We start from the raw sequence: 27,488 nt of genomic DNA, 5'->3' as shown, positions 1-27,488 counted from the left end.
AATAAAAACTATACATTTGTAGTTCACGAATGTGATATTTTGTTTATTGCTTCACAACATTCATTTGCCAGTCACAAATTTCATCGTACCACTTGTCAGAAATGTCACCAAAAATGAGAGATAAATTTTTTTTGACGAATTTCAATTACGAGGAAACCTTTCGCAAGATTTTTTCTTTCGCAGTAGTCACTGGGACACCATTAATTTAAATTCACTAAGATAATAAAATTATATGTATAATGATTTGTTTTTGTATATTTATATAACTTCCCAACCAATTTTTAATGATTTTCATGTGAATAAAAACTTGTAAAGCAATTTAATTAACTGTGTCATAATTCTTCTGATTAGATGGAAATACAAACTTTTCATCCGTAATATACGATGATAAAATATATTTATTATTGCAAAATAATATTCACTGTTCAAATGCAAATTTAAATAGATTATTCATACATGTTTCCTGCTAATTAATGGTTTAACATAATAATTTTTAGTATACAATCCTTTTTCTCTTGTGTTAAAATGGGTTGCTGAAATGAGGAATTATAAATATATCACTTAATAAGTCCGTGCACAGATTTACACAAAACAGCAATGTAGATAATCTTTTTTGGTAGTTTCTAATTTTCTGCCCTGAATAACATGAATTTGGTTGAATTCATACCAAAGTGAATTTTTTGAACAACTTAAATTGATGTAATAAATAAATATTTATTTTATATTAAAAATCCACAAACTGTTTTTAAAATATAATATTTATCACGCCAGATGGAATAATAAACAAAAAAATAGCTCTTATATGTTGTCTGTGTTTAAATAATTGTATTATATTTCATGGAAATAATATTTACCTTTCGGTTATTAAAAGAAAATATATTTGTATTCAAAATACTTGCGCATCGTTTTTACGAGCATAACTTGTGTATCTAACCTCAAAGCAAGGAATATAAAGAGTGGCAACTCAATGCTATAACAAAAACTCTTATTTTCTTTGGAGATCCGGGAAATGTGCGTTATTTATAAGCAACTTAACATAGTAAATCGTTAACTTTTCAGATCTATGTTGCCAAAATTGATTTTTTTAGTGGTCATTCGTTACTGGGAATATTCACCATATAACGTTTAAGATTATTTATTTTGAATTACGAAACAACCAAAACATTATGTAAAAATGCTTCATCTTATGTTAAAAAAAATTATAAACTGCATAGCCACAAAGTATGACATCATACCATTAGTTTCAGTTACTAATAACATTACGTGCACGCGTTTGAACAGTCATCGCAGCTATAGTTGTTTCATAGCTACCAAAATCATTCAACGTTGTCAAGAATTATTCCAAATTATGTTTTGCCATTTTACTCAATGCGCCACTCCGTTAACACAACATTTTATAAATTCTGAACTACGAATGTCAGTATTTTTTTTTACGTTATTACGTTTAAGAAATTTCTGTAGTTTTCTTATAATTAAAACTTAAATTATGATGTTGGCATCTTTTAACCGCACTTTTTTTTTTCGGTGGCCGTACTCCTCCAATTCAGTTGCGCCCGCCCGTATCTAAGCGCTCGGATTTCAACAAAAGACACCGCCTCTCGATAGAGTGAGATAGAGAATTACGCGCATGACCTTGAAAAAAGCGACGCTACAGCGCTCTGGCGTGGAAGCTGGTAACTACGAGTACCCTCTTGTGGAAAGAAGAGCTGTCTAGCGGCGGAGCTAACAACTACCACAGTTTTGGATCCGAAAATTGGAATAATAAATCCTATCCCCTCGCGACTTCTATAAGTTATATATATTCAATGGACAAGGGGAATAATTTTAGGCCGAGTGGTGAGGAATTGTAGGCTGAGGGGGAAGGAGCAGTAGATCGAGTAGTGTGGAGTTGTAGGCTAATAGGTGAGAATTTGTAGCCTGAGAAATGAGGAGTTTTATGCTAAGAGGTGAGGAGTCATAGGCAGATAGGTGAGAAGTAGAAGCTGAGTAGTGAGTCATAGGCTTAGCAAAAGAAATTGTAGGCACAGTGGTGACGAGTCAAAAGCAGAGGGGTAAGGAGATGTAGACCTAGCTGTGAGAGTTTTTAGGTTGAGGAGTGATAAGTCATAGATCGAGTGGTCAGGAGTGATAAATCATAGATCAAATGGTGATGAATGGTAGGCTGATGGGTGTAGAGTCTTAGAACATGCAGTGAGGAGTTATAGGCTGACACGTGAACAGTTTTAGACAGTGCAGGGAGACATTGTAGGCTGAGGAGTGAGGAGTCTTGGAGCAAGATACGAGGAGACAAATGCTGAGGCATGAGGAGTGGTAGTCTGAAGGATGAGGTTGGGGTGATGAGTTGTAGGCTGATGGGTAAGGAGTTGTTGAGCAAATGGTGAGGAGTTGTAGGCTGAGGGCATGAGTAGAGTCTTGAGTGGTGAGGAATAATAGGCTGAGCAGTTAGGAGTAGAAGGAAGAGGTGTGGAGAGTCTAAAGCAGAGGGGTAAAGAGTTGTAGCCCAAGTATTGAGGAGTCGTAGGCCAATGGGTGTGGTTTCATGAGCTGGGTAAAAAGACAAAACACCTCTGGTTTCACTCGCTTTAATTGTATGTCTCTCCTGTCAAACTATTCTTTCTTGACGGTGTCTAGTTCTGCATTCTGCCTGGCATCCCACTAGGGCTTGTCTTACACATGACGTCAGACGGAATCTTACAAGTTTTACACAGTGATTATGCTTTGTAATTGTAATTGTGTACTAATTTAAAAATGGTTTAGGGAATCACTAAATTGCACTTTTACGTGATTCTTTGGCAACAGAATCTATCTAATTTAGCAAAATTTTTTTTGTGTTGGAAGTTTTATAACTGTCAACTTTTGAGGCAACAACACATAAAAACAAAAATTTATTTTTAAGGAATTCTAGATGTATGGTATTTGGCAAGTATTTTCCAGTTGATTTGTAATGCCATGTAAGTATGGCCTCCTACATGCTTTCCTTGCTTCTGTCTCCTTGAACCTGCCTGAGGGAGGATATCATGCCTAGATATAAACAAAACCAGGTTGTTTATAGGCCTGTGTTTGCTCTAAACTTGCACACCATCTAGGGTAATGCTTTCAATTGTGCTAATGTAATACAGTCAAACCTCTCTGAAACGACCCCTCACGGTTCCCAGGAATAGGGTCGTAATAGAGGGGGGGTCGTAATAGATGTTTTCCGAAATTTTCAGTTCAATTGAACCCCCCCCCCCCCCCCCCCGTCCCCCCCCCCCCCCCCCTCCCTTTCACAAACCGCTACTCGCTAAGAAACCAGCTGTACAATGGCAGGATGCTGTCACTCACAATGCTATACGGCTTTGCTTTAAACCCACTTCAACCTTCATGACAAGTCCGTCGCCCTACAGGCCACTCTAAAGAAAATATGTCAAAACACAGTTTATTTTTACTGGTTAGTTTACATGTACGTTTTCTGCTTGCCGTAGTTAAATACACTAGAACCCCAATGTCACGAACCCCGGATTTAACGAAGCAGTGATTTTACGAATACATTCTCGGGAACCGTCAAAAAATTGGACATTTGGACCAAAATGTGAAAATCGGAAAAAAAATTAAAAAAAAAGAAATGAAAGATCATTAAATCTGTTTTTTATTTTTATTTTTTAAATTTATTTTTGTTTAAAACACAGCGAATTTTTGTGTCGGCTTTAATACCTCCAAAAATGTTCATGTAAGAATAACAAAAAAATAATGGGACATTTCCTGTAAAAATATGGCAGCTGTAGGTTCTGCAACGCGAGTGGGCGCACATGAAGCTCGCCCGGCTGGCTGGCGGCAGCGGCTTCATGACGCATAAGCTCACCCCTCCCTCCCCTCGGTAACATTCTTCAAGGCTAGCTCATCCCTCCCAGACACACAAACCATCTAGTGTCCTCCCTTATAACACCCCAACTTCGCTTCCTTTGAAAAACCTTCAGTGAGAAAATGCTCACTTCACCCTACCTTCTCCCGTAAAATTGGGCTATTATGAATGGGGTACTAAAGCGGTGAGGGAGGGGTCAAAATATGTCACTTTTCACACCAAGTTCGAGTTCAGTCATCTCTGCGTAGAGACCTGCGAGTACTCGAATTTCGAGTTCGAGTCGAGTTTTTAATTAGTGCTCGGACTCGGCATGGCCGTTCACGACTCACGAGTCGAGTTCGAGTTTAATGATGTCTTTTCAGACTTTTTTGGTTAGGCCTAAGTATAAAAATATTTAAACTTACGTGTTAACTAACCTTGTTTGCGCATGTAAATAAAAGAAACCCATTGTATCTTTCAGTTCAACATATGATTTTAAATTCCCGCTCAAAACACCAATGTAAACAAGATAAAAATATTTCACTTTAACATTAAAAACGTATCCTACCTTTCAATACAACGACTATTCTTTTCCAGTTATCAGGAAAATTTTACGTAATAGTTACTGTGTCTGCGCAGGGGTTCATTAATATAAATGTACTTGATGATTAATTTTTATCACTTTCAAGAATCGTTAACAAGTATAAAACGTAAACAAACGCAGTATAACGCGCCATTCGTCCTCCTCCATGGATCACACGATTTAGTGCACGAGACGATCTAATCAATCAATTGCTCTCTCGCCCCTCTTCAAGACAAGTTTTTAGCTGCGCCATCTTTTGGTTATTTATAAAGCACATTTTAAAAGTTTCAATTACCGCAGATACAAACGTTAAATAAAAAATTATATTTAACTTATATACAAAATAGAAAATCTAATAATGTTAATTTATGCAGGTTAATTTTTTAACTGTTTGGTGCCACAACATGGCCGACACGCTTTAATTGTGTTGCCATGAAGGTCGGAATGTTGCCTGGCAAAGCCATGCTCGTGACGTTTGCTACTATAACCCGACAAGATAGAGCTGGACCTTTTACTGCGCATGCGCGAGTTCCCGAGGACCGTCGAGGGGAAGTAGGGGGAGGGAGTGACTCCGCCCTTGTCCTTGTCCGTCGCGTCGGCCCGACTTACACGAACACGGTATCGTACCCACGCAGTTGGCCAGTAGCAAAGTAAACTCTGTACGAAGAAATAACTCTTCGCCGCAGCTTTGCACGGGCAACACTCAAGTATTTAATACCTTTTGTATGTATCTGAGCTCATCTCGCTCAGTCTAAGTTGTACGCCTATTGTTTAGAATGTAAAGAGTAAGGGTAAGTATATAAACAAAAAACCCGCAATGACAAAAGGATGGCAAGAAAAAAACTAAGTTATTTTAAATGTAATAATTATTGAATGAGATTATTGGGAACTAGGATTTCGTCAGCTATTTCCAATACGCTAATCGTCTACAAAGGAAACGTAAGTTATTTAACAAGTTATTTTACAAACACGAATAACAAACTTTAAGTCAATTAAAACAAACAAGGCAGACGCCCACACACAAATAAAATAAACGCAGCGAAAAAGTAAACCCGGGGCCTGAGATACACATTTTGAGCATTTTACATTATCGGAAAGGATTTGTTATGAATTAAGAAGGCGGACACTCCAGACAAAAACGCTAGAAAGTTGAGAGTTTAAAAATCGCTATGTTGCGGTCTTGCGTCGTTCTTTGTTTAGGAACCATCACATCGTTCAACTGTTGTTTAATTTCTGGAAAACATGGTTACCATCAAGAACGCCAGAGTTGGGATTCGAACCCATTGGCATTTAGTTTTGCAAAGGAATTTTTGTAAAAGTACAAACACATTTATAACTATGTATAACAGGGAAGTACGGTTAAAATTTATTTGAACGCGACTCACCTATTCCGAGCTCGAGTCTGAGTTCAGACATTCGGCCGTTTCTGTAGCGCTAGATCCTGTGTCACCCGAAGAACTTTCGCCACATGATGAGTCAAGATTCACTATTATCTTGTCGATTTCGATGTCCACTATTGCATCGTTCTTGAAATATTCGGCTTCAATGTTTTTAACGTGATCAGAGCACTTTTTCCACTGTTCCACCCTATAGGAACAAAATATTTTCTCACACAGTTTTCGTTTATCGTCCAAAGATGTAGATATTTCTTCGCAAACTTTTGCTTTGAAATCTGCCCACACTAGTTCAATCGGATTCAAATCCGGGTGGTATGGAGGCAAACGAATGGTGTCATGGCCACACTCCTCTATTATTTGATCCACTTTGAATCTTTTTGTGCTTTGGTGGGATTTTACCAAAAGTAGCAAATCGGCTTTGGTCATGTGTGTGGAGAATTGAATGTTGTTGGCTTTTAACCAGTCTTGGATGCCAGATTTCAGAGTAGTGGTCGTAGGCTTTTTATTTATTTGGACATTGTGGTAGCTGGCATTGTCTAGAACTATGACACTATTTTCAGGTAAATTTGGAAGTAGCTTCTGTCTTACCCAGGTAGAAAAATTTTGGTAGTTCATGTCATCATGATAATCACCAGACTTTTATTTTGATTTGAAAATTAATAAAGCATCAGAAACGAAGCCTTCTTCTCCACCAGCATGCACAATTATCAAACGTGGCCCCTTGCCAATTGATTCTGTTACACCTACTTCAGTGCTCGACTGCCAGCAGGAATTAACGCAATGTGTTGCATGTAGGTATGTTTCGTCAACATACACGATATTTCTACCTGCATTTTGATATTTACGAATTGTTAGTAGATACCTCCCCCTCCAAGCAGAAATTTCTGGTTTTTCTACCAAAATCTTTTTTTTTTGATTGGCATTTCTTCCACCTAAATCCTATACGTTTTAACAAATGCCGCAAGTACTCTCTACGGCAATTTAAAACTCCGTCCTCTCGTAATGCCCTGGTCAGTTTCTTTAAAGTTGGAATTGTGTTTCTAACGGTGTAAAACTCGTGAATTTTCCGCCGTATAGCGCCACACGTAAAGTCATATACTTCGATTCTTTTTTTTCGCTCCTTATTCTTTCCTGTGGGAGTAGAAAAACTCAAACTATTTTTACTTTTTACTTTACCTTCTGCCAAAATTCTTTTTACAGTTGACTGAGAAACCCTTGTTGCAGCACTTGTTGCTTCGACAATGTTGTACTTCAAATTATGTAATCGCTTTTGCTTTTTCAAATGTGTCGCCACATTGTACACAATCTCCCGTGCCTGTCCCCGCAACGGCGTGCCGCTTAAAATCCGTGACTTATGACCCGACGTTGATGCCATGGATAGCGTTGGATCGTGTAACTAGGACCGCGAGCTGACGGCACCGGACCACTGTTTCCCGGAAGCGAGCGACAGCTCAACTGGCCCCCACCCCTGCCAGAAGCTTCGGCCACGTGACTGCCACCTCCCTCCCCAGCTCTTCCAAGGTTCTTTTGTAACTTGTCTGATTATAGTGTGGAGCTATGGTTATCTATGGATGAAAGGTTTGTTTATGTTTGACGTGGCACGATTGAATAGTATTTTAATCAGGATGGATGGCCAAAAGGATAATTTGAAATGCAAGCAGTTTAATTTGAAGGAAAAAGTGGAAATTTTAAAAGAAGTTGACAAAGGCAGAAAAAATGCAGATGTGGCACGGTCGTTTGGTTTGGTGCCCACTACACTGTCAACAATAATAAAAGATTGCGAAAAAATTATTAAACTGTATGAACAGTCATCTTTATCTGCTGGTCGCAAGAGACTTCGCCTAGCAGATGACGAGGGAATTCTATCCCAATAAATGTTCTAATTATTCTCTGTGGCCAACTGTACAAGCCCCACAATAATGGGTGCCACTCTAATTGGAATATGTATTATATGGTCAACTGTAAATAATTATTGTTCTTGCAGGGTTTTGGCGCCTAGTCTCTCCGCAGTAGATCTCAGGAACGCTGCTGCTGTATCGATTACCTAGACTGCTAATCCAGCTAGCACGTCACTGCATTGTATTACTGGCAGGAGAGTAATTATTAAAAATAAATTAGGTAGTGTTGTGTGACTAGTGGAAATTAGCATTACCTATGACCCTGTCTGTTTTATACGTAACTGACATTTACTTTAAATGAAATAGTAATAGCTGGAAAACATATAATTTTAATGGGTTCTTTGATATTGACGTGAAGTTACTGTTACCATGTAATTCAGCGAGAGGAACAACCAAAATAATTTATTGTGTATGTTATCATTTAGTTCAGGCCTAGGTTTCAGTAAGTAGATGTAAATGACGTCACAGAAACACATCGACTACCATGCCGGGTCTAGCTATAATCTGTCGGAGGCTTGAGGCTCTCTTCTTAGGACCTCCAGGTGGTCTGCTGCGACGCTGGAACACTGGACACTGGAAGCTGTAATTGGCGAACTACAGAAGATCTGAAGTAGCCGGGTGTCTGGCTGAAGAATCGACTTCCCTCTCGTCCTAAAAAGTCTGTTTTAATTTAGATCGGTCTCACCAAACGTCGTGGCCGATCGTAGCTGCCGCTGACATCAGTCGTCCGGAACCACTACGGGACGAACGGGACCGACTCGGAAGTTGGCACAAGATGTCGCCGATACTCCCTATCTGAGACTTATTCAGTCCAGAACTATTCTCACAAATCGTGTGGAGAATTCTATATAGCACATGACCGCGGATGACGCGAATCTTCAATTCCTCGGGCGGCAACCAAGGCTTTGGTTCGCCCCAGCCCGAGAAACGTCTTCCCGCTGCAAGATGGCGATGGCGTCTCCTTCTTCCTTCTAACTATTTATTTTCCATCCCTAGCAACCAAGGAGCTATAAGACCATCAGCAAACCAAATTAACTGCATAGTGAAATAAAACTTGGATATTAGCGTGTAAGAGTGCTTAACTAAGGCAAATGAATAAAGTTTCCAAAGAATAATGCTTAGATGACCCTGAAGTTAAAAGGTGTGTTGTCTCTGGCAATTAGATGTGTGATATAGTTTAACTTTGGTTGTCCTCTTTACAATAAAATTATTAAATACATAAGATTGGCTTATGAAATATACAATTAATGTTACAATAATAGTCAAAATAATAATAATATAACTGTAAACAGTTGTACTGGTTACAATGTACATATCTGCAAAATAGTTTAACCCATTTGTCATATTGTGTTCGAGATATAATTTTGTATGTGTAGGCCTAGAATTTAGGCTACTGTATTAAGTTCAGTAATTTTTTTTTAAATTCTTGTTGTTTAAAAATATTTGCTTCCAAGCTAAAGTAACATTTGATCCCCTTATACCTTATTTTTAAAAATTCAAAAATACTACGTTTTAAAGGTAACTTTCAACGTACTTTCATTACTAAGTATAAAAGTTAAGGCTTTATTGATGTACTTTATAATGAGATTATTCTGTATCCACACGTCGAGAAAACCTTTCTCCAGAGCACATTGAACAATTGTGTTTCTCCATGAAAGACTTTTACAAAAATGTTGATTATGATCATTCCTATAGTAAAATGTTGCTGTCTTTTTTTTTTTTAATATTGAGTTATGTTCAGGCTTAGGCATGTATATTAAAATATATACAGTATAACTATTCTAAAAAAAAGTTTATATTTATTGTATGGCTACAAAAATTTCCTGGAACAGTGGAAATCTTTAATATACCCTGCAGCTAGGTGACTGGTAAGAATGTTGACAAATACTTTTGCACTTATGCTATGGCTTTGAAAAAATTTTTGCTTGGCGTCGGTGATTAAACATGCCTTTATACTTTTTTTTTGGTTAACAAGTAAATTTAAATACTAATACTCTGCATTTTCAAAACAAACAAAATTATTAAAGACCATGAAAATATTTGCAGCAATGAGAATCCTCACACCCGAGATTTGTATAGGGCCTTGATATTTGCTGGTCTTTAAACATGACAGTTATATATAAATAATGGATATTTATGGATTTTACTACTCGACTCGAATTTAATTCGAACTCGAAACATTTCTTGAATACTCGCTCGAACTCGACTCGACCTAAAAAGCCTATACTCGCATGACTCTAATCTCTGGCAAGGGATTTACAAGCTTTCAAACATAAATATAAATGTATTTTAATAGCAAGGGTCCTATGAAAAGGATTATACAGAATAAAATCAAACTGCTGTCACCAAACAAAGCATAAAACGGTCCAATGCGTGGTCGCTTCGTTAATGCTCGCGCGAGAGGTGAGACGTGTAAAGTTAGAAGAAAGATAAATGCGGGGGAGACAGACGGCAGCCAGTGTGTTTCCTGCGTGGCGAATAAGTGGCGTAGCCTTTTTTTTATGCTGGGTGAAGCAACCTTTTTCTATCAGCTTGAGCTGTCAAAATAAACATCGCTGCGGCAGTTAAAACAAGTCGAGGTGGGCGTGCATCCAGTCGGTCGCTGTGTATTGTCAACTGATAGTAATCAAAATCAAGAGAAATCCAGCAGGTAGCTTTGCCATAACTGCGTACCACACTAGACACTCGCAAAAAGCTAAATGTAAACACGTTGCCACAAAAACCTTTATCTGCACCCTGCCAGCAAAGGAACGTGGAATGGGGGTTGTTAAGCGCCGACAGTGGTCGACAGGAAGTGGTATCTATTTTTAGATATGCGCTTGTGCCGGAAATTAGGAATTTCGTCACCTTTTTTTAATTTTTCTATAATTTTAAAATTTTTTGGTATTTCTTAATTTTTTAATTTATATAGTTGTTAAGGGGGTGATTTACTTTTTGTTAGGCCGGTGTACGCCACGTATTTAAACTTTGTGCCAGTGGACCGAAGCCCCTTCCCAGGGGGCCAATCTGATATTTTGCTGTCTAATGTGGACATGGTCAGCCCGGTTGAAATTTCTCTCGCCTGCAGTCACGTCCCGAGTTTGTAATATTATTTCTCTTCATGACCAAAATCGCATAGAGCAGCTTCTGGCCTGCGAGTTGCTTCTTCTTAGAGGGCTGCTGAGAATAGCAAGTCTCGTCACGAAGCAGTCTCCAGTTCTCAAGCTAGTGGCGTTTTCTTTCCCCCCCTTCCTCTCTCTCCACCTCACTTTAGTTCTGAGAAATCAAGCTAGGAGCAGTGACCTGACGGGACGATGGCCTAATTCAAGGACCTTCTCCCTGGTCCGACAGACGTCCCGACATCTAGCGGAGGGAAAAGTAACCGCGGGCCTGGTCGCCAGCGTGCAGAGCTCACCCTCATGACACCTGGTGGCAAGTCAGCTCACCGCCTCAGTTAGTTCCCCTTTACGCCGCTAGAGAGCAGTGCCGCGGTGCCCTTAAGCCCTATGCTTCCTTCTCGCGGCCTGTAGAAGTCGATTCTTTGTAGCTTCCTGTTGCCGCCGGTAGAGAGCGCGCATGTCGTGTTGTTGTCACGCCCGCCTCGGGCACATGCGCATGTTTTCGGCCCTGAGCCGAACCTTCCCCCCTTTTTTTTTCTTAGGGCTGAGCGCCCGATTTAATTAGCAGCCTTGTCCGCCATCGCCGGACTTAGTTATCCGACCTCGGCTACTGACCACGTCTTCTCGGCGTCCTCTGTGCTAAGAGGCTTTTCGCGGCAACGGCGAATTCATGTGCACAAGAATTTAGTCAGCTTGATTTAGTGATGTGATCCCAGTGGTACAGTAGCCAGTCAGATGTAGTATTTAGAAGAAGTCATGTTTAGTTAAATTTTATTATTTTTTTACTTTCCTAAAAATTTTAGTTTCTCCCGCGCATCCGCGAATTCTCGGTACGCGCCATCCTGATGTCGGTGCGAGACACCTCGCGAGCCCTGATTTCACACCCTGTTTGACAGGGTCAAAGTTTCCGGGGAGAGAAATTGCTCCCCGCATGACGCTGGCTACGGCAGTACAGCAATGGGCAAGAGAAACGCAGTAACACGCTACAGTAGAATCCCGCCGATGCGACCCCCCTCTGATGCGTCCATTCCGTTTATACGACCGTTTTTTGAGAAACCGTGAAAAATTTAAGCAGAGAAAGTCGAAAATTTGAGTAAAATCGGCTGAAAAACAAGTCTGTTACACTTTGTTGGGCGCTATGTGTTCACGTTTATCTTGGCGGGAGCTGTACTATAAGCAGGCAGGCATACAAAAGACGGCTAAAATTAGATACCACTCCTCTAGGCTATCCACGCGGCAGTGTCTAGTCGAGCTCAGCGCGTCCACTATCGCACGAAAAACCGTCTCAGCTGTCATGTTATCTTACCCGCGCTGTGGTAGCTTCTGCGAGAGCTTAAGAAACTCGTCCGGCCAGGCTGGCGGTAGCGGCGGCTTGACGTCATACGTGACGCTTACCTCTCCATCCCCTGCTAATTCTTCAAGGCTCATCCCTCTCAGAGCCACAAACCATGTAAAAACACCCCCCCCCCCCCCCCTTTACCAATTAACATTTCAACACATTCCCTCCCTTATTTCAACCTTCTGCGTGAGAAACTGTCAGCATCCTCCTCTTCTCCCACACCGCGTGCGACAAAAGCCAGGTTGTACAGTCCATTCTCGGTAAAATAAATATTTTTATGGGCTTATACGACTGTCCTTCGCTGTTAATAAATAATTTTTAAGTTTAAGTTATTATGATACAATTTGTTTATTAGTCACACAGCAGTTTCTGCTGAAAAATCACTAATACCTCGAATTTTATTGAATAGAAAAATTTAGCAGGGCCGTAAATATATTTATTTTACTGCATACTGTAGTTACTTTTCCGTCTGCATTCCGTGTTTTTTTCTTCTCTTTTTTACGCTGCGAAGGGATGTGGAAAAGATAATTGCTTGAGCTGTCAAAATAAACATCGCTGACGGCAAGGGCGGGAGCGCATCCTGTCGGTCTGTCGCTGTGATTATCTACTCCAAAAACATGTCACAGCATTTCAGGATAGCATTGTTCTTATATCTTTTGTTTATAGCCGAATGTTTTCTACCTGATCCACACAAGTTCCTTCGCCACGTTTTGAACTAAAATAACCACCAGCCGGCTAGCATAGCCGAATTCGCGTGACGCGAATTCATTTGGCGCGAGTATTTTATGTATTTGGATATATTTGGGGTGGGGTAAAAATTGGCCCGAATTCTCTGTTGCGACCATTCCGTTTATGTCAGTTTTTCCGGAAACCGTGAGGGGTCGCATCAGCGGGATTCTACTGTACTCACCACAAGAAACTTATTTTCTGTCCGATTTTCTTCGGATTTTCTGCAATTTTTTCACGGTTCTTCGGAATCGAGTTGTAATAGAGAGGTGGTCGCAATAAATGGGGTCGCACAAAAAGGTTTTACTGTACATTCAAGATGATATTAACATTTGTGAACTTGCATTCATGATTTACTCTTAGTCAAGAAAATATTAAAATATTAAACTATTTATGTTTGAACAGTTTTAACACAAGCTATGTTTTAATGTCATTTAGTACTGTTGTTAACCGGAGTGACGGTCAGATGTCTATAACAAATATTTCAAATTAGCAGGAATGCACTCTACTTATGAACACATTCGGACAAAGATGCACACACTGTGCTACCTACTTCAAACAATTAAATCGTAAGTCCATCTTACATGAAGAAGAAAATTAATTTTTTATTTTTCAATCTTGCAAAGCTAATCATTTATTTGATGTGTTGTCTTATACGTCCGATACTCTCATCCATTTCATTGAAGCTCATTGGATGCTAGTATTTGAGAACTGTGACTGGTTGTTGGTGGCAGGCTGGTCCATGGGGGAGCATGGGGAGTGGTCCAAGTACAGCAACTTCGAGGTGGCTGTGCGGGTGCCGTTCATCCTGTTCGTGCCAGGCGTGACCAGCCCCTCGCTGCTGCACACCCACCGGGGGCGGCCCTCGTCCAGCCCAGGACTCGCGGAGCTGGTCGATGTGTTCCCGACGCTGGCCGACCTGGCGGGGGTCCCCCTGCCCCGGCTGTGCCCGGAGGATTCGAGCGCCGTGCAGCTGTGCACGGAGGGCGTCAGCCTCAGGCCCCTCGTCGAGCAGGTGGGTCAGTCATGACCATCCTGCATGCAGCAAATTCCTGTGTATCTCAACACATCTGAATACTGAATACTGTGGTTAGACAGGTGTGCACCCTGTTACTTTAAAATATTCTTCCCCATTGCAAGATTTATTCCAATAATGCTGTTCTTGATGTGCTGCCAGTCATTATTTGGCTTATAAAAATTGCTGATTTGCACTGTATGTAAAGTCCAAAGAATAGACAAAGAAGCTGAATACTCTAATTCACAGAAAATCAGCCAAAACCAGTCGATATCAATTGTAAATGTATAGAAAGCAGAGTGAATTCAATGTACAGTAAAAGTCAGTTATAACGTAAATTTATGACGGCGCCAAAAGTTTGTTAGCGAATTTTTGTTATAGCCAAAATTAAAAAAAAAAATCTTATTTTTGTAGCATTTTTAAAATATATTATTTTCTCGATTGTTTTTACTATGGAAATTCACAACAAAAATAAAGGAAATAAACATAAAACTTACTAAAATAACATTTTTAAGCTTGTGCCAGAAATATGGTATTTCGGCACGTTTTTTTGTTTATATAAATTTAAATTATTTTTGGAAATTTTATTTTTTTTATAATTGGGTTACTTTAGGTGATTTACTCTTTGTTAGGCTGGTGTACTCTCCTTAGTTAAACTTTGTGCCAGTAGACCGAAGCACCTTTCCCATAGACCGATCTGAGCCTTTGCAAATCTAAGACTTCGTCGGCAGCCCGTTTAACATTTCCCTCGCTTTCAGGCATGTCCCAGGTTTGTAATATTACTTCACTTCATGACTAAAACTGCACACAACAGCTCTGGATGAGCTGTTACCATTTCTCAGAGACGAGCTGGCCATAGCCTTTACCGTCACGTATCCGTCTTAGGTTCACTACCCGAGAGTCACGTCATGGACGCTCGTTCCCAGCGTCGTTGCGCTTTTGTCCACCCCCCTCCCCTCTCGGTTCTAAGAATTCGCCTAGGACCAATGACCGGTCATAAACCCCAGCAGACAGTGACAGTCTCCAAGGACGACTGGCATAAAAAAAATATGTGTGCAAAGATGGACCGCACACAACATCTAGCGGCGGACTTAGTAACTTATTCTCTTGTGGCAAACCCGTGGAGCACACGCTCGCGACACCTGTGGGCGAGCTTGTTAACTCCCCCCTCTTGTCCCCTGTAGGCCGCCAGAGTGCAGCACTAGACTTCGCCCTTATCCCCAGGTTAGAGCAGACGTCTTGAGGCGAGTCGATTCTTTTTTATTTCAGACACCCCTCAACAGGTAGCGCTAAACTCGGCCAGTGCTACCAACTTCGAGACATCAAAGTCAAAGTTTTTTTATGATGCCCACTCTGGAAACTTCGTAACCTTTCGGTCCGGACGTCCCAGTCCCTCCCCCCACTTTTGATTGAACATTTACTTTTAATTACGAGACGCGGTTCTTCGCGAGACACTTCGCGTCACGACTGCAGACGGACCGTTTGTGATTATCGGCGAGTCGACGAGACACTGCAAAACTTCCATCCGGCCGCAACCGACTATGTAGTCATTTAAGTAAGGGATGCTATCCCTGTAATCTGCTCTAAGTAGTTTAGTCCGTCTGCTTAGTACAAAGAGTAATAGTTAGTTTTTCTTCTAAATCTTTAATTTTGAAATGGTGGAAACGTCCGCGCTCAGCCGTGTATTCGCGGGCTCCAGTTCCTGGCTGGCGACGCATTGGAAAACAGAAGCCGACTTCCCTGTCTGGTGAGTTATGATCCGCGACATCCCCCACCCTCCCCGTAACTTTTGTGGGTATTCTCTGCCCAGTTTATACTGTCTGTGTACAAGTTCTGATCAGTTTTGATTTGGACTGTTCCAGACAGGGTCCGAGATCCGGACGCCGAATTGGTATTTTTACCACCCTTCCTCAACAACACTCAGGCACCCTCGCAACATGTTCCCGAGTGAACTCCAGGAAACGAAGCCCCGACCTCCGGCGCTAATGCATCTTTTAAACTTTTTTGAACTTTCTTAAAGTCATTTCTGGACTTTAATAATCTATACTGGGAATGTTTTTAAACATATTTGTATTTTTTTTATTGGTTTATGTATTTCCTTTTTTATGAAACCTTTTTATAATTTAAATTCGGGTCTACCCATATTTTTCTTCTATAAACCTGAGATCTGTTTAAGTACGTAATTGATATTGTATGTTTATAATTTTTTAATATCTGTTATAAATTATCCTTTTATAAATGTGACGTATTTATATTCAGACGGAATCACACCCTGTTTCTGTTCATTTCTAATAACATTGTGAAACCTTAAAGATCCCCAGCTCAAGCTATATCAGCACTTGCCGACTGCGAAATATGAGACTGTGTGGCCGTGATAAGGCCGTCACATACATTGTGACTAAGCGCACAGCTGTTTGTTTACATGGAGACGGGCGGGCGGGGTCATGCAAGGTCATGCCGGCCGCTTCCTGTCGCTTTGACCGCAGCTGGTTTGTTGGAGACATGTGCGCTAAGCTGATGATATCGGGTGCATATTTGCGGAGTTTTGAATACTTACTAACAATATGTAAACTCAAAGATGTAGTAAAATTTATTTTAAAATTTGTCACATTATTACTCACATTGACACCTATGAAAAATGTCAAACACAAAAAAAAATATTAAATAAATCTCTAATTGCTTTGGACAACCATACAAATTATATAATATAATTTTTCCAACAATGATATGATAAAATAATATAAAATAATCACTCGTACAGACCCTTGGAAAATAACAAAATTAAATATCACTTTTTAAAAAATGAATCAATTTTCGTTTGCTTTGATTTCACTAGACTTTCGGACAAAATAAACAACTGGACCTCTTGGAAGTTCATCAAATCTTTCGTCGAAGCATTTGTATGCTGATAAAAACGACTGATTGTGTCAAGTGCCTCCATCATTGACGTTTTCGATGGAACAGATACGTCACTTGGTTCATCGTCATTATTGTCATCATCTTCAGACGCCGCTTCATTTTGATTAGAAGAGACGAGCTCGACAAGTTCCATGTTCGTCAACTCTCCGCACACGTCAACATTATCATCAGCCGTGGCAAGCGTGATTCTAAATAAGTAATGCTTGCAGCGGGGCCCTGTCGCAGTGGGTTAACGACACTTGCTTTCGTCGCCGCGAGGCAAGCTATGCTCGCTGTGGGGCCCCACCTTGTGCGGTCTTGCCAAGACGGCCACATCATGCGCATTTCATTTGCCGGACGCGTGGAATTGTGCGAAGCTGTTTCTCATTTATTAAGGAAATTGTATATTTTTTTCATTTTTTTAGAGCAAAATTACAGGTGTGTAATCTATCGCTATAGCGAAAATAAGCCCACGCTGCATTCGTTATTTCCGAAATTTTTATCTTACGCAGCATATGCAAAACTGACGGTGCCGATGGCAATTATCGTTATAGCGGACTTTATGTTATAGACCGTATTCGCTACAACGGACTTTAACTGTAATTATTCAGTTAGAACAATTTCACAGCACCTACAAACACAGTGGGCTGAAAACGAGACCGTTGCAACAGAAACTGTAAATACAGACAAACAAAAACCTTGGATAACACACCAACAATACAGGAATGCACATTTGAACCCAGCAATCGAATTAAATAAAAATGTATTTTGACAACACAATGACCCTATATTGTTTGTATTTTGTCCAGATAATCTGTTTAGTATCATCGTTGGGTTCCTCTGTCACTGTGTTGTCCAAGGTGGATGTTTTTTCTGTTTGTTTTTCAACTGTCTTGTCTTTGTCAGCCCACTTTGTTTGGCTGTGTAGTGATATTCTTTCGATGAATTCCTTTCACTGGATATGTAGTGCTGTCAATATATTTACAATTGACATAGGCAGGTTATGGGTTATTTTCTGTGTGTTTATGTATTTTATCTTTCTTTCTCCATTTGTTGTGTTTTCTCTATGACACACAGTGCAAACTGGCAAGGGCGTATGTCCAAAGTAATGATTTAAATCAAGGAAAGTAGTCTCACATGCTTACATTTAATTGAAAATGTTACATTGAAAATGGCTGGCTACTAAAATTGATTTTTTGTTTACGAACATACAGTATTATTTTGTATAAACTAAACTTATTTATGTTTATGAAAAATCATTGTTAAAAGTGTACAGAAGGCAGGCAACTGCAATGTGGCAACATCGCGCGAGTAGAACGTGGCATCGGCGCGCGCGATCGATAACAACACGCCGTGTGTGCACGTGACCTTGCCCAGCTCCCAGCTGTTTACAGTTACAATCTTCCGCGTCCATTATCGTGCGCTGGGCAATGACCTCGTTCAAACAAATAAACGATAAAGCACGCGAGTCCTAGCCACGCATAATAAAAAATATTTTTTTATTACATGCATAATAAAAAACCTTGTGCCAAAATGTGGCATAATCTACATAAAAATATAAATTAGGTTAACACAAATATGGCATTTATTTAGGCTTAAATAAAAGTGACGTACAAAATCACACAGACAATAAAATTAACAAAATAATATCATGTTGTCACAGCCGTCGGCCAAGAACGGACTTAAACTTCCTCACAGCTGTACGTAGTCGTAGAGTTTTTCCTCTATCTCCGGAAACTTTGCTACCGCACCACGGAACGCACGTCTATCGCCACTGGCCGAAAGCAGTTTGTCTTTACTTTTCCTCCAAACACATGATTTGTTGACATCATATTTTCGCCCAGCGGTACAGGTACCGATTTCTTCCGCTTCACTGATTATTTTTAATTTTTCCACAACTGTGAAAGAACGCAACTTTTTACGATTCATTACAATACTTGCAGCCAACACACGTGTATAGTCCATCCACGGTAACCTCCTACTTTTCTGAAGCCCTGCTTTTCACCGGATCTACTTTAATGTCACTATGTATCCTTCCGCCGTATGTAAACAAAAACATTGCCATGTGACAAATGTCAAATGGTTTGTTTACAATCACCAGCTGTCAAAACAATGTGTGTGTGTGTGTATGTATGTATATATATATATATATATATATATATATATATATATATATATATATATATATAAAAGTAATTTGAATATGATCTAAGTATACATGTATATGTTCATAACATTTATGATACCCAATGGTAAAAATATTAAAAAATAAGTTTGTTAGCTAAAGAAATAACATATAATTTAAAGTAAATTTTTAGGAGAACATATAAATTTACAACATTTATGTAAGCAATAAATATCATCCTTTAGTACAGTTCAACACAGTTTTCTGCATCTGAAAAAAAAAGTATTGTAAATTATACATATGGCTGTCCATCTAAGCAATCTGGAAAAGACTAAGGATTGAAGGTTTAATAAAATTAACAAATTCAGATGAAAACATTTAAAAATGAATTTTCTTCTTTTATTTAATAAACCCCTACCATTTTGCCGGTTAAGGCCACAAATAAAAATATGGTTATATACATTTTCCTGAGTATACTTATTAGACAAAATCATAATTTTATGAACAGTAAAATTGTGGTAAAGAATTGACAGTAATTTCTATACCACTTGTATGCATTATTTATTTGTGGCCCTGGATGGGGACTGGCTTTTTGTTTTCCAAGTAAGTTCACTGAAAAATGAAGACACACAACAAAATAAAATGTTTCACATACACCTATACGAATCCAGAAATGAAATTTATTATTAATTTCATAATATGTGTAATATAAAGTTAATACATAAAGTTCCAGTAATCAACATACTTAATGGGAATGCATAAAAGAAAAAAAAAATGTTTCAAACCCCAATACTTACAGTTGCCCAGGTGTTTATTACATACAGACCTCAATAAGAACACCCGGGTAAATCATCAAGAGGAACTGCCAGTACTTCACTGTCTCCATCTACTTGCTGTGTCGTAACCTCAAATTCTTCGCTGTCACTGTCTTCACTTGAACTATCCTCGCCGAGGTGGATGATGAGTGGAGGAATGGTGCCGCTGTCTATGTGGACTTCTCTCTCCCAGTCTGCTTGAATTAGCTTCTCCACGTGATCCACACACCTCGCCCATCTAAAAAAATTAATGTATACAGTAAAACCACTATATAAATGACCTGTTTATAGCAAAAACCACTCTATAACAAAATATGTTTGTTTCTGTCAAAACGGCATAGTAAACAATGCATGGCATGCTCTTTATTACATACAATTTTGAACTCACTCCACAAGAAACTATTTTTAAACACAACAAAACTCATTTAATGTGTTTTCCTCAACTATCAAAGCTATTATTTAATACTTGAAGTAACATGTTTTGTTTTATGTTATCTGAAAAAAAAAATTTATAGTGGTTTATTCAAGATATAATAAAGCTGTAAATATTTTCTATGTTATCAATAAAGGCTTAGAATGCATATGATAAAATATTTATTTCATAAGTTTTGTGTTTGTTTTTGGTAAAAATTTGTCCCAGACAAAAACAGTGAGATATAGCGAAAATTTAATTTTTTGAATAGTTTTGATGATTTACTGTATATGTATTTCACTATAATAACATAACTTTTGAAAATACTAATGTGCAAGAACTACATGTGTAAATACCTATTCAAGTTCGCTAGATGAAAATATTCAAAATTCTCTACGTTGAAATTTTATCTGAATATTGAAATCTGCCTACAGCACTGAACCCACCATAACTTTAAAGTCATTGACACAAGATTAAGCATAACAGAAAGTAATATCACAATTACTAATAAATACAAAACTATTTATGGAAATGAAACAATTGCAAATGGACTGCAATTACAAAAAAAAAAACCTTGCAACTAAGTCACCACTGTTAGATCTAGAAACTACACAGATATGTATGAATCACATGGGAATATAATTACAAACACGAACACAAACACATACATGCAACACATTTTCAAAACGACAACTACACAAATTCAAACCACTTATTTTTACCAATTGTTTTAAAACTGTATTACTGGTATATGAATATACACAAAATGATAATCACACTATACACACACTAGCACACAAAGTTATCAAAAGGAATGGTAGGACCAGGCTGCTAGGCAACAATACTTACGTATTATGTAAAAATGTATGGTAAGGGTTTTGCTGAAGCTTGAGGAATGTTCTACAGGAAAATAAAACAATTTCTACTTCAAAAGGAATACCCCATTGGTCATGCAACATGAAAATACCTCTCTGGTGTGGAAGCATCAAGAGCCTCTTTCCAGATGGCTGCAACTGCATCATTGTCAAATCTCTTGGCCCGCCCCACGTTACTATTGTAATGGTGTTTACATTGAGCCCAAACTAGTTCGATTGCATTATAGTGGCAGTGATAGGGTGGGAGTCGTAGAATTTCGTGGCCATAGTTACGAGCCAACTCGTCTACCTCATATCTGAAAAGTGTGTTAGAACAAGGGGTATACGTAATTTTTTGCAACTATCTCACTTTTAAAGAAATGCTGTAAAAAAAAACGAAATAATATACCGTATTCGGGGCTTGTTTTGTTTAGCTATTCTCAGCAGCTCCACTTTCAACAAATTATTTTCATGTTTTATCTCATTCTTCTCCAGCCACGCGATCAGTGCATCCTTGGTCCAGTTCGTTGCAGGTGTTTTCTCAACCTACGTTATGCCAACATTTAACTAAATACTCAAGTAGCTGATAAGAATTCATGACAGTAGAACCCTGTTACAATTTTACTGTTTATAAAGTTTTCCTGCCTATAATGTATTATTTTTCAAGTCCAATATTTTCCCTATAAGGACAATGTATTTAATTCCTGGATATAATGTTTCACAAATTATGCGTTTCGTGCTTGTAATGTTCACTTCATAAAATTTTAGAAGGCGAAAAAAATTAAAAGCCTTTGTCTATACTGTCTATGTATATGTGTATGTTAGCAGTTAACTGCCTGTTGACACCCTTGGAAAACAAATAAATTCATAAATTTTTAGCCATTCTGTGTGTTTTCAAATGTATTCACTTAAATCACATGTTCAAGTGGCAAAAGAACTGGACTTAAGCATTTCCAATGTAAACACTGTCGTGAATTATGACAATTATACAGAAATGAGACAATTTTACAGCAATGAGACAATGTGTAAGTAAAGACAAAGCAGATAGAAGCTGGAAGCACCATGATGTTAAAGAAAAATTGTTTTTGGCTTGCTACAAGCAAATTGGAGCATCAAATATATCTTTATGCAGCTTGTTGAGTCCATTGGCAATAAATCCACACTAAAAAGTACTAAATTGAATTTCCTGCTTATGTTTTTTTTCTTGTAGCCCCTTAAAAACAAATTATAACAGGGTTCTACAGTACTTATGCAAAGCAAACATGTGTTTTGGCATATTGTCGTAATGAATTTCTAAATTTAACAAAGCATGTTAGTTTAGTGACTAGAAATGTTTTTGAAAATTTTATTTTAATTTATTAAGTAGGGCACCAGAGCATTCATAAAGTGGGTCCTTTTACCAAACAAGTAATTATGTCATTTTCAAATGCTATTTGCAATAAAAAATTTTTATTTGGTATTCCAAACCCTCTACTAAATTAGTTTGCACTACGATGTAATTCAATTACAATGTGTGTGTGTGTGTGTGTGTGTGTGTGTGTGTGTGTGTGTGTGTGTGTGTGTGTGTGTGTGTGTGTGTGTGTGTGTGTGTGTGTGTGTGTGTGTGTGTGTGTGTGTGTGTGTGTGTGTGTGTGTGTGTGTGTGTGTGTGTGTGTGTGTGTGTGTGTGTGTGTGTGTGTGTGTGTGTGTGTGTGTGTGTGTGTGTGTGTGTGTGTGTGTGTGTGTGTGTGTGTGTGTGTGTGTGTGTGTGTGTGTGTGTGTGTGTGTGTGTGTGTGTGTGTGTGTGTGTGTGTGTGTGTGTGTGTGTGTGTGTGTGTGTGTGTGTGTGTGTGTGTGTGTGTGTGTGTGTGTGTGTGTGTGTGTGTGTGTGTGTGTGTGTGTGTGTGTGTGTGTGTGTGTGTGTGTGTGTGTGTGTGTGTGTGTGTGTGTGTGTGTGTGTGTGTGTGTGTGTGTGTGTGTGTGTGTGTGTGTGTGTGTGTGTGTGTGTGTGTGTGTGTGTGTGTGTGTGTGTGTGTGTGTGTGTGTGTGTGTGTGTGTGTGTGTGTGTGTGTGTGTGTGTGTGTGTGTGTGTGTGTGTGTGTGTGTGTGTGTGTGTGTGTGTGTGTGTGTGTGTGTGTGTGTGTGTGTGTGTGTGTGTGTGTGTGTGTGTGTGTGTGTGTGTGTGTGTGTGTGTGTGTGTGTGTGTGTGTGTGTGTGTGTGTGTGTGTGTGTGTGTGTGTGTGTGTGTGTGTGTGTGTGTGTGTGTGTGTGTGTGTGTGTGTGTGTGTGTGTGTGTGTGTGTGTGTGTGTGTGTGTGTGTGTGTGTGTGTGTGTGTGTGTGTGTGTGTGTGTGTGTGTGTGTGTGTGTGTGTGTGTGTGTGTGTGTGTGTGTGTGTGTGTGTGTGTGTGTGTGTGTGTGTGTGTGTGTGTGTGTGTGTGTGTGTGTGTGTGTGTGTGTGTGTGTGTGTGTGTGTGTGTGTGTGTGTGTGTGTGTGTGTGTGTGTGTGTGTGTGTGTGTGTGTGTGTGTGTGTGTATATATATATATAAACTATTTCAGCTCAAACATTATAGTTTATAAAAATGTAGTGTAGGCATACTATTAAGATAACAATTATTGCTGGCAAAATGTATTAGTCTCGAATATTCGTACTTATACACAATAATAAACACATGTAAATATTTCACATTACAATTTGAGCAATAAAAAGACACTGCTTTACCATTGCACATACCTGGGTGCTGTGATATGAAGCATTGTCCATTATGATGACACTGGGTTCCTCAAGATGCACCAACATGTCTTCAAACCACATCAAGAAAGTTTCCCCATTCATCTCGCCATGGTAGTCTGCAGTCTTCTGACCTGAAACAAAAAGTAATCCTGCTCCTGGCACAAAGCCAGTGCGCCCTCCAGCATTAACAACAATAAACCTTTTACCATCTCCAACAGTTGATACAGTTCCTGAAAAATATATGAAATGGAAATGAAATACTTTGTATTGGACCACAGAACAAATTTTCAAATAAATTAATGCCTTGCCTCTCTGGAAAATCCATGTTTCATCAACAAATTGAAATTGGCACCTCTTTCTTTTTCTTCTTTATACTTTCTCAAGAAATCTATTCGCTGCAATACTATGTTTTCATTCTCTATCAAAGCTTTTCGTCCATCAACAGTTGTCCATGAAAATCCCATCTTCTTTAACAATTTATGAAGACTTGATCTTCCACCATAATAATCTATTTGTCTTTCCCTGATTTCTTTCAAAATGGTGTCGACTGTAACATTCAAACCTGTAAATTTATTGCATACATTAACAATACATGAAATAACAGAGGTACACAAAACTAAGCGAAACCACAACCCCGTAGAAGATAATTTAAGTGCACAATTTACATTTATTAAATAGTTTTAATAAACTTACATTTCAAAAATACTTTTAAATTAATTTAAATTTTGTAGTTTGCTTAGAGGAATTCTACATTGCAGTATTTTTGTCTGCAATGATATGACGATTATATTGCGCGTTTGTATTGAAGTTGTGTAAAACATTAGTATTTCAGCATTCAATTTAGCAATCAATAAGTTACAAGCTCTACACTGTGTTATAGGTAAATGTTTTGTATCGTGTATCCCATGTGATCCCTAGATCTTTATGCATGAACCTGTACATCCTATTGATCGTGTGGTGCATGCTTTTTTTCATTTATTCAGATCAAAGATCCTGAACATAATCAAATATTGTGGTATAGCAAGAATAATTATCATAAGTTTAATAAAACATATATATTTTCATTATTATTCAACTTTAAATCATAACTCATTACTACATCACAGGTTTTTAGTTTTGGTTTTGTACAGGATTTTTAAACGTAATAAATTAGAAAAGCAAGCATCATCAATCACAGGATCAATATTTGCAGGATCATGCGATCAGGATCAATGTATCGAATCGGATACGCGATACTAAACTTTTACTGTTTTATAACCTTCTGTTACTTCATACACTAACACACAGTTTGTCTGGCTAAGTTGTGTTTTCATATGATACTTCATTACAATGAAGTAGGCCTATTGTTTATAAAATAACAATACCCCTATATTTTCTAAAGGGTTAGGCGGGGCATGACACTATTTTGCAATAGAATATATATTGTACTGGACCCTGCCACACAGTACAATTTAGCCAATTAAGTATCCCAATTTTTTTTTAATAACCATGCTTGCTTAGACCACAACTCACTAATTTGTAACCAATTACTGCTAAAGCGCACAACTGGATATTATTGATACTGGAAATAGTCATTATTTAACCTTCTGATACATCATAAAAGTTGAGGTTATTTAATATGTATACTGTGTATAACAATATAAACATTACTTTTAGTTTTAGAATGTAACCATTTTCTTTCTATCTTTAACCTAACCTTAAAAGGACGTGTACCTATTTCATATGTTGCACAATATTCTATATATCAATACCATATCAATAAAGAAACCTAACAAACCACCCAAAAATGTTAAGTATTTTTAAAGGACAGATGATATCTGGAAAAAAACTGAACCGGTCAATCTGCATATGGATATATGAAATGAATACAATTAAGTAGGGCCTACCCCAGTGATATTGAAACTACTCTTCAGTATCAAATTTTTACCTTCAGCGTACATCCTGTAAATTGCATTCCTGATTGCATTTACTGTGAAATCGTCGACTGTGTCAAGTGACTTTCCTTCCTGTGGCCTTTTTTTCCTCTTTTTTCCTGGTGTTGAAACTTCTTCAATGTCTTTCTTGTAGTACCTAACAAAAAAAAAAAAAAAACATTTGTCATAACACTTTTCCGGGGACCCGTTCACAATACGCAGTTAGGCAGTGTTCCAAATATGGCATTTTGTCACAAATATTTGCTTTGTGGTCACTAAATGGAAACATGACAGACTTTGTCCACGAAATTAATGAAGTGTTTTTTTATTTATTTTGTGATCTCCCAAACAGATGAAAAACTAATTAAATGCAAATTATAAAATCACTCCCTTATGTTATAGTTAAACCTATCATAAAGTTTATAAACATCGTTATAAACAAACGTGTATCACACCCATAAAAATACTTGAAAGTGCCTATATTGTTATTGTTAGGAGCTGAGTAGGCCTAATATGATTTTAGGTTAACTTTTAAACAGAGACGCCACATGGCGGTGTTGTCTCACACCAAAAAATATAAATTGGAAATAAAACACAAAAAACCTCGTGAGTTAAAACACAGGCCGACAATACTTAGGACACAGTCGATATTTTTTTTACGTGCATGAAAACGAAAAAAGCCTACTTACTTGAGAACAGTTGACTTTGCGATGTTGAGAAGAAACGTGGTCGTCTGCGTAACGTCACATTTCTTCAAGTCGCCTTTCCTGATTAAAACATATAAGTTCTGAGCGACGTTAATGATGTCCATCTGACGCTGCGAAGAAGTAGCTTTCCCCATTCCGGAACCAATTACCATTACAGCAATCACAAGAACCACACAAAATATCAAAACGATAACAAATTCCATCATTACAATAGTAGATAATAAATAATATAACAAAGTTAAAATACACAATATTAACACAAAATCCTGAAACACAAACTGTACGTTATTTCACGGTCAGTAATATATTAAAAAACACTGCAATATGGCGTAAAGAGTGCAGACTGCAGACAAACGGCTGAAAGAGAAAACAAACAAGTGACTATTAACATTATTAATGCGCGACCACGGTTTCGGCACGTAATATTTTTTTACCATTAACATAACGTTTTTATTTCACCAGAGATTTAAAAAAATGTTCAAACTTAACAAATACCCAAACAAATTCTTAAATACACGCGGAAAGTCAAAAAATATATATTTTGGCTACGGAACTATTTCGTTCTAATCATTGCCAACACACCACTTCTCTCACTGTTTCATTTACACACATGCGAGATCATTAATATTAATAATATTGTACATAGATAGTTACTTTTTTTGTAAAATTTTATTTAACATCATTATACGGTAATTTAGTGTTAATGCATGTTTAATATGCATATGATGGAAAGTATTTTTGCAAACGAACCAAACATGCTGCATCCTGGTGTGTTTTTTTAAAGGTTCGTTTAAAAAAGTAGGAGGTTACCGTGGATGGACTATAAAACCACTCGGTACTTTGCAAATGAGGATAGGACAATGCGTGGGAGCGCGCATTTGTAACCAGCGAACTGCAGTGTGACAACGCTGTAAGGAATGTGACCTTGTCTGTCTGCCGCTTCCTTCCCATCCTTTTCCCCTACCCCTCTTGCCTATCGCAGCAACCTCCAGTCGTGCCGGCGTTATTTCGTCACCGTGCAAAAATGGCCCAAGACCCATGTAACACCCGCACCCTACTTTTTCGAGCCTGATTTTTTTAAAAAAGGTGCGGGTGGTACGTGGGTTTATACGGTATATAGTAAAACCTCTAGATTGCAAAACTCATGGGACTGAATTTCTGTGTGTATCTTATGACATG

General features: G+C 38.4%; 1 protein-coding gene and 2 long non-coding RNA genes across 7 annotated transcripts in view; 1 reads left to right on the top strand and 2 right to left on the bottom strand.

Annotated features, from left to right (window-relative positions):
* Positions 1-27,488, top strand: part of LOC134535764 (iduronate 2-sulfatase) — an 81,572-nt gene that overhangs the window by 31,787 nt on the left and 22,297 nt on the right. For 3 of the 5 annotated variants that reach the window (XM_063375005.1, XM_063375006.1, XM_063375010.1), the window contains one exon: positions 13,593-13,873. In XM_063375005.1, the coding sequence (XP_063231075.1) occupies positions 13,593-13,873 (281 nt within the window). Of the gene's footprint in view, positions 1-13,592; positions 13,874-15,735; positions 17,013-27,488 lie in introns of those variants that run through there. The other 2 variants (XM_063375008.1, XM_063375007.1) reach the window with 2 other exon arrangements.
* LOC134535766 (uncharacterized) lies at positions 19,455-23,907 on the bottom strand. Its single transcript, XR_010075703.1, has 3 exons — positions 23,896-23,907; positions 23,690-23,820; positions 19,455-19,949 (listed from the first exon to the last, which is right to left on the bottom strand). It is a non-coding gene; the product is annotated as an uncharacterized LOC134535766 (long non-coding RNA).
* LOC134535765 (uncharacterized) lies at positions 23,934-26,629 on the bottom strand. The gene is made up of 3 exons (XR_010075702.1): positions 26,292-26,629; positions 25,617-25,759; positions 23,934-24,251 (listed from the first exon to the last, which is right to left on the bottom strand). It is a non-coding gene; the product is annotated as an uncharacterized LOC134535765 (long non-coding RNA).

The sequence above is a fragment of the Bacillus rossius genome, chromosome 10, assembly GCF_032445375.1.
Source record: "Bacillus rossius redtenbacheri isolate Brsri chromosome 10, Brsri_v3, whole genome shotgun sequence".
NCBI lineage: Eukaryota > Metazoa > Arthropoda > Insecta > Phasmatodea > Bacillidae > Bacillus > Bacillus rossius.
The sequence above is the reverse complement of the archived record's forward strand: the minus strand, read 5'-3'. Positions and strand labels throughout refer to the sequence as shown.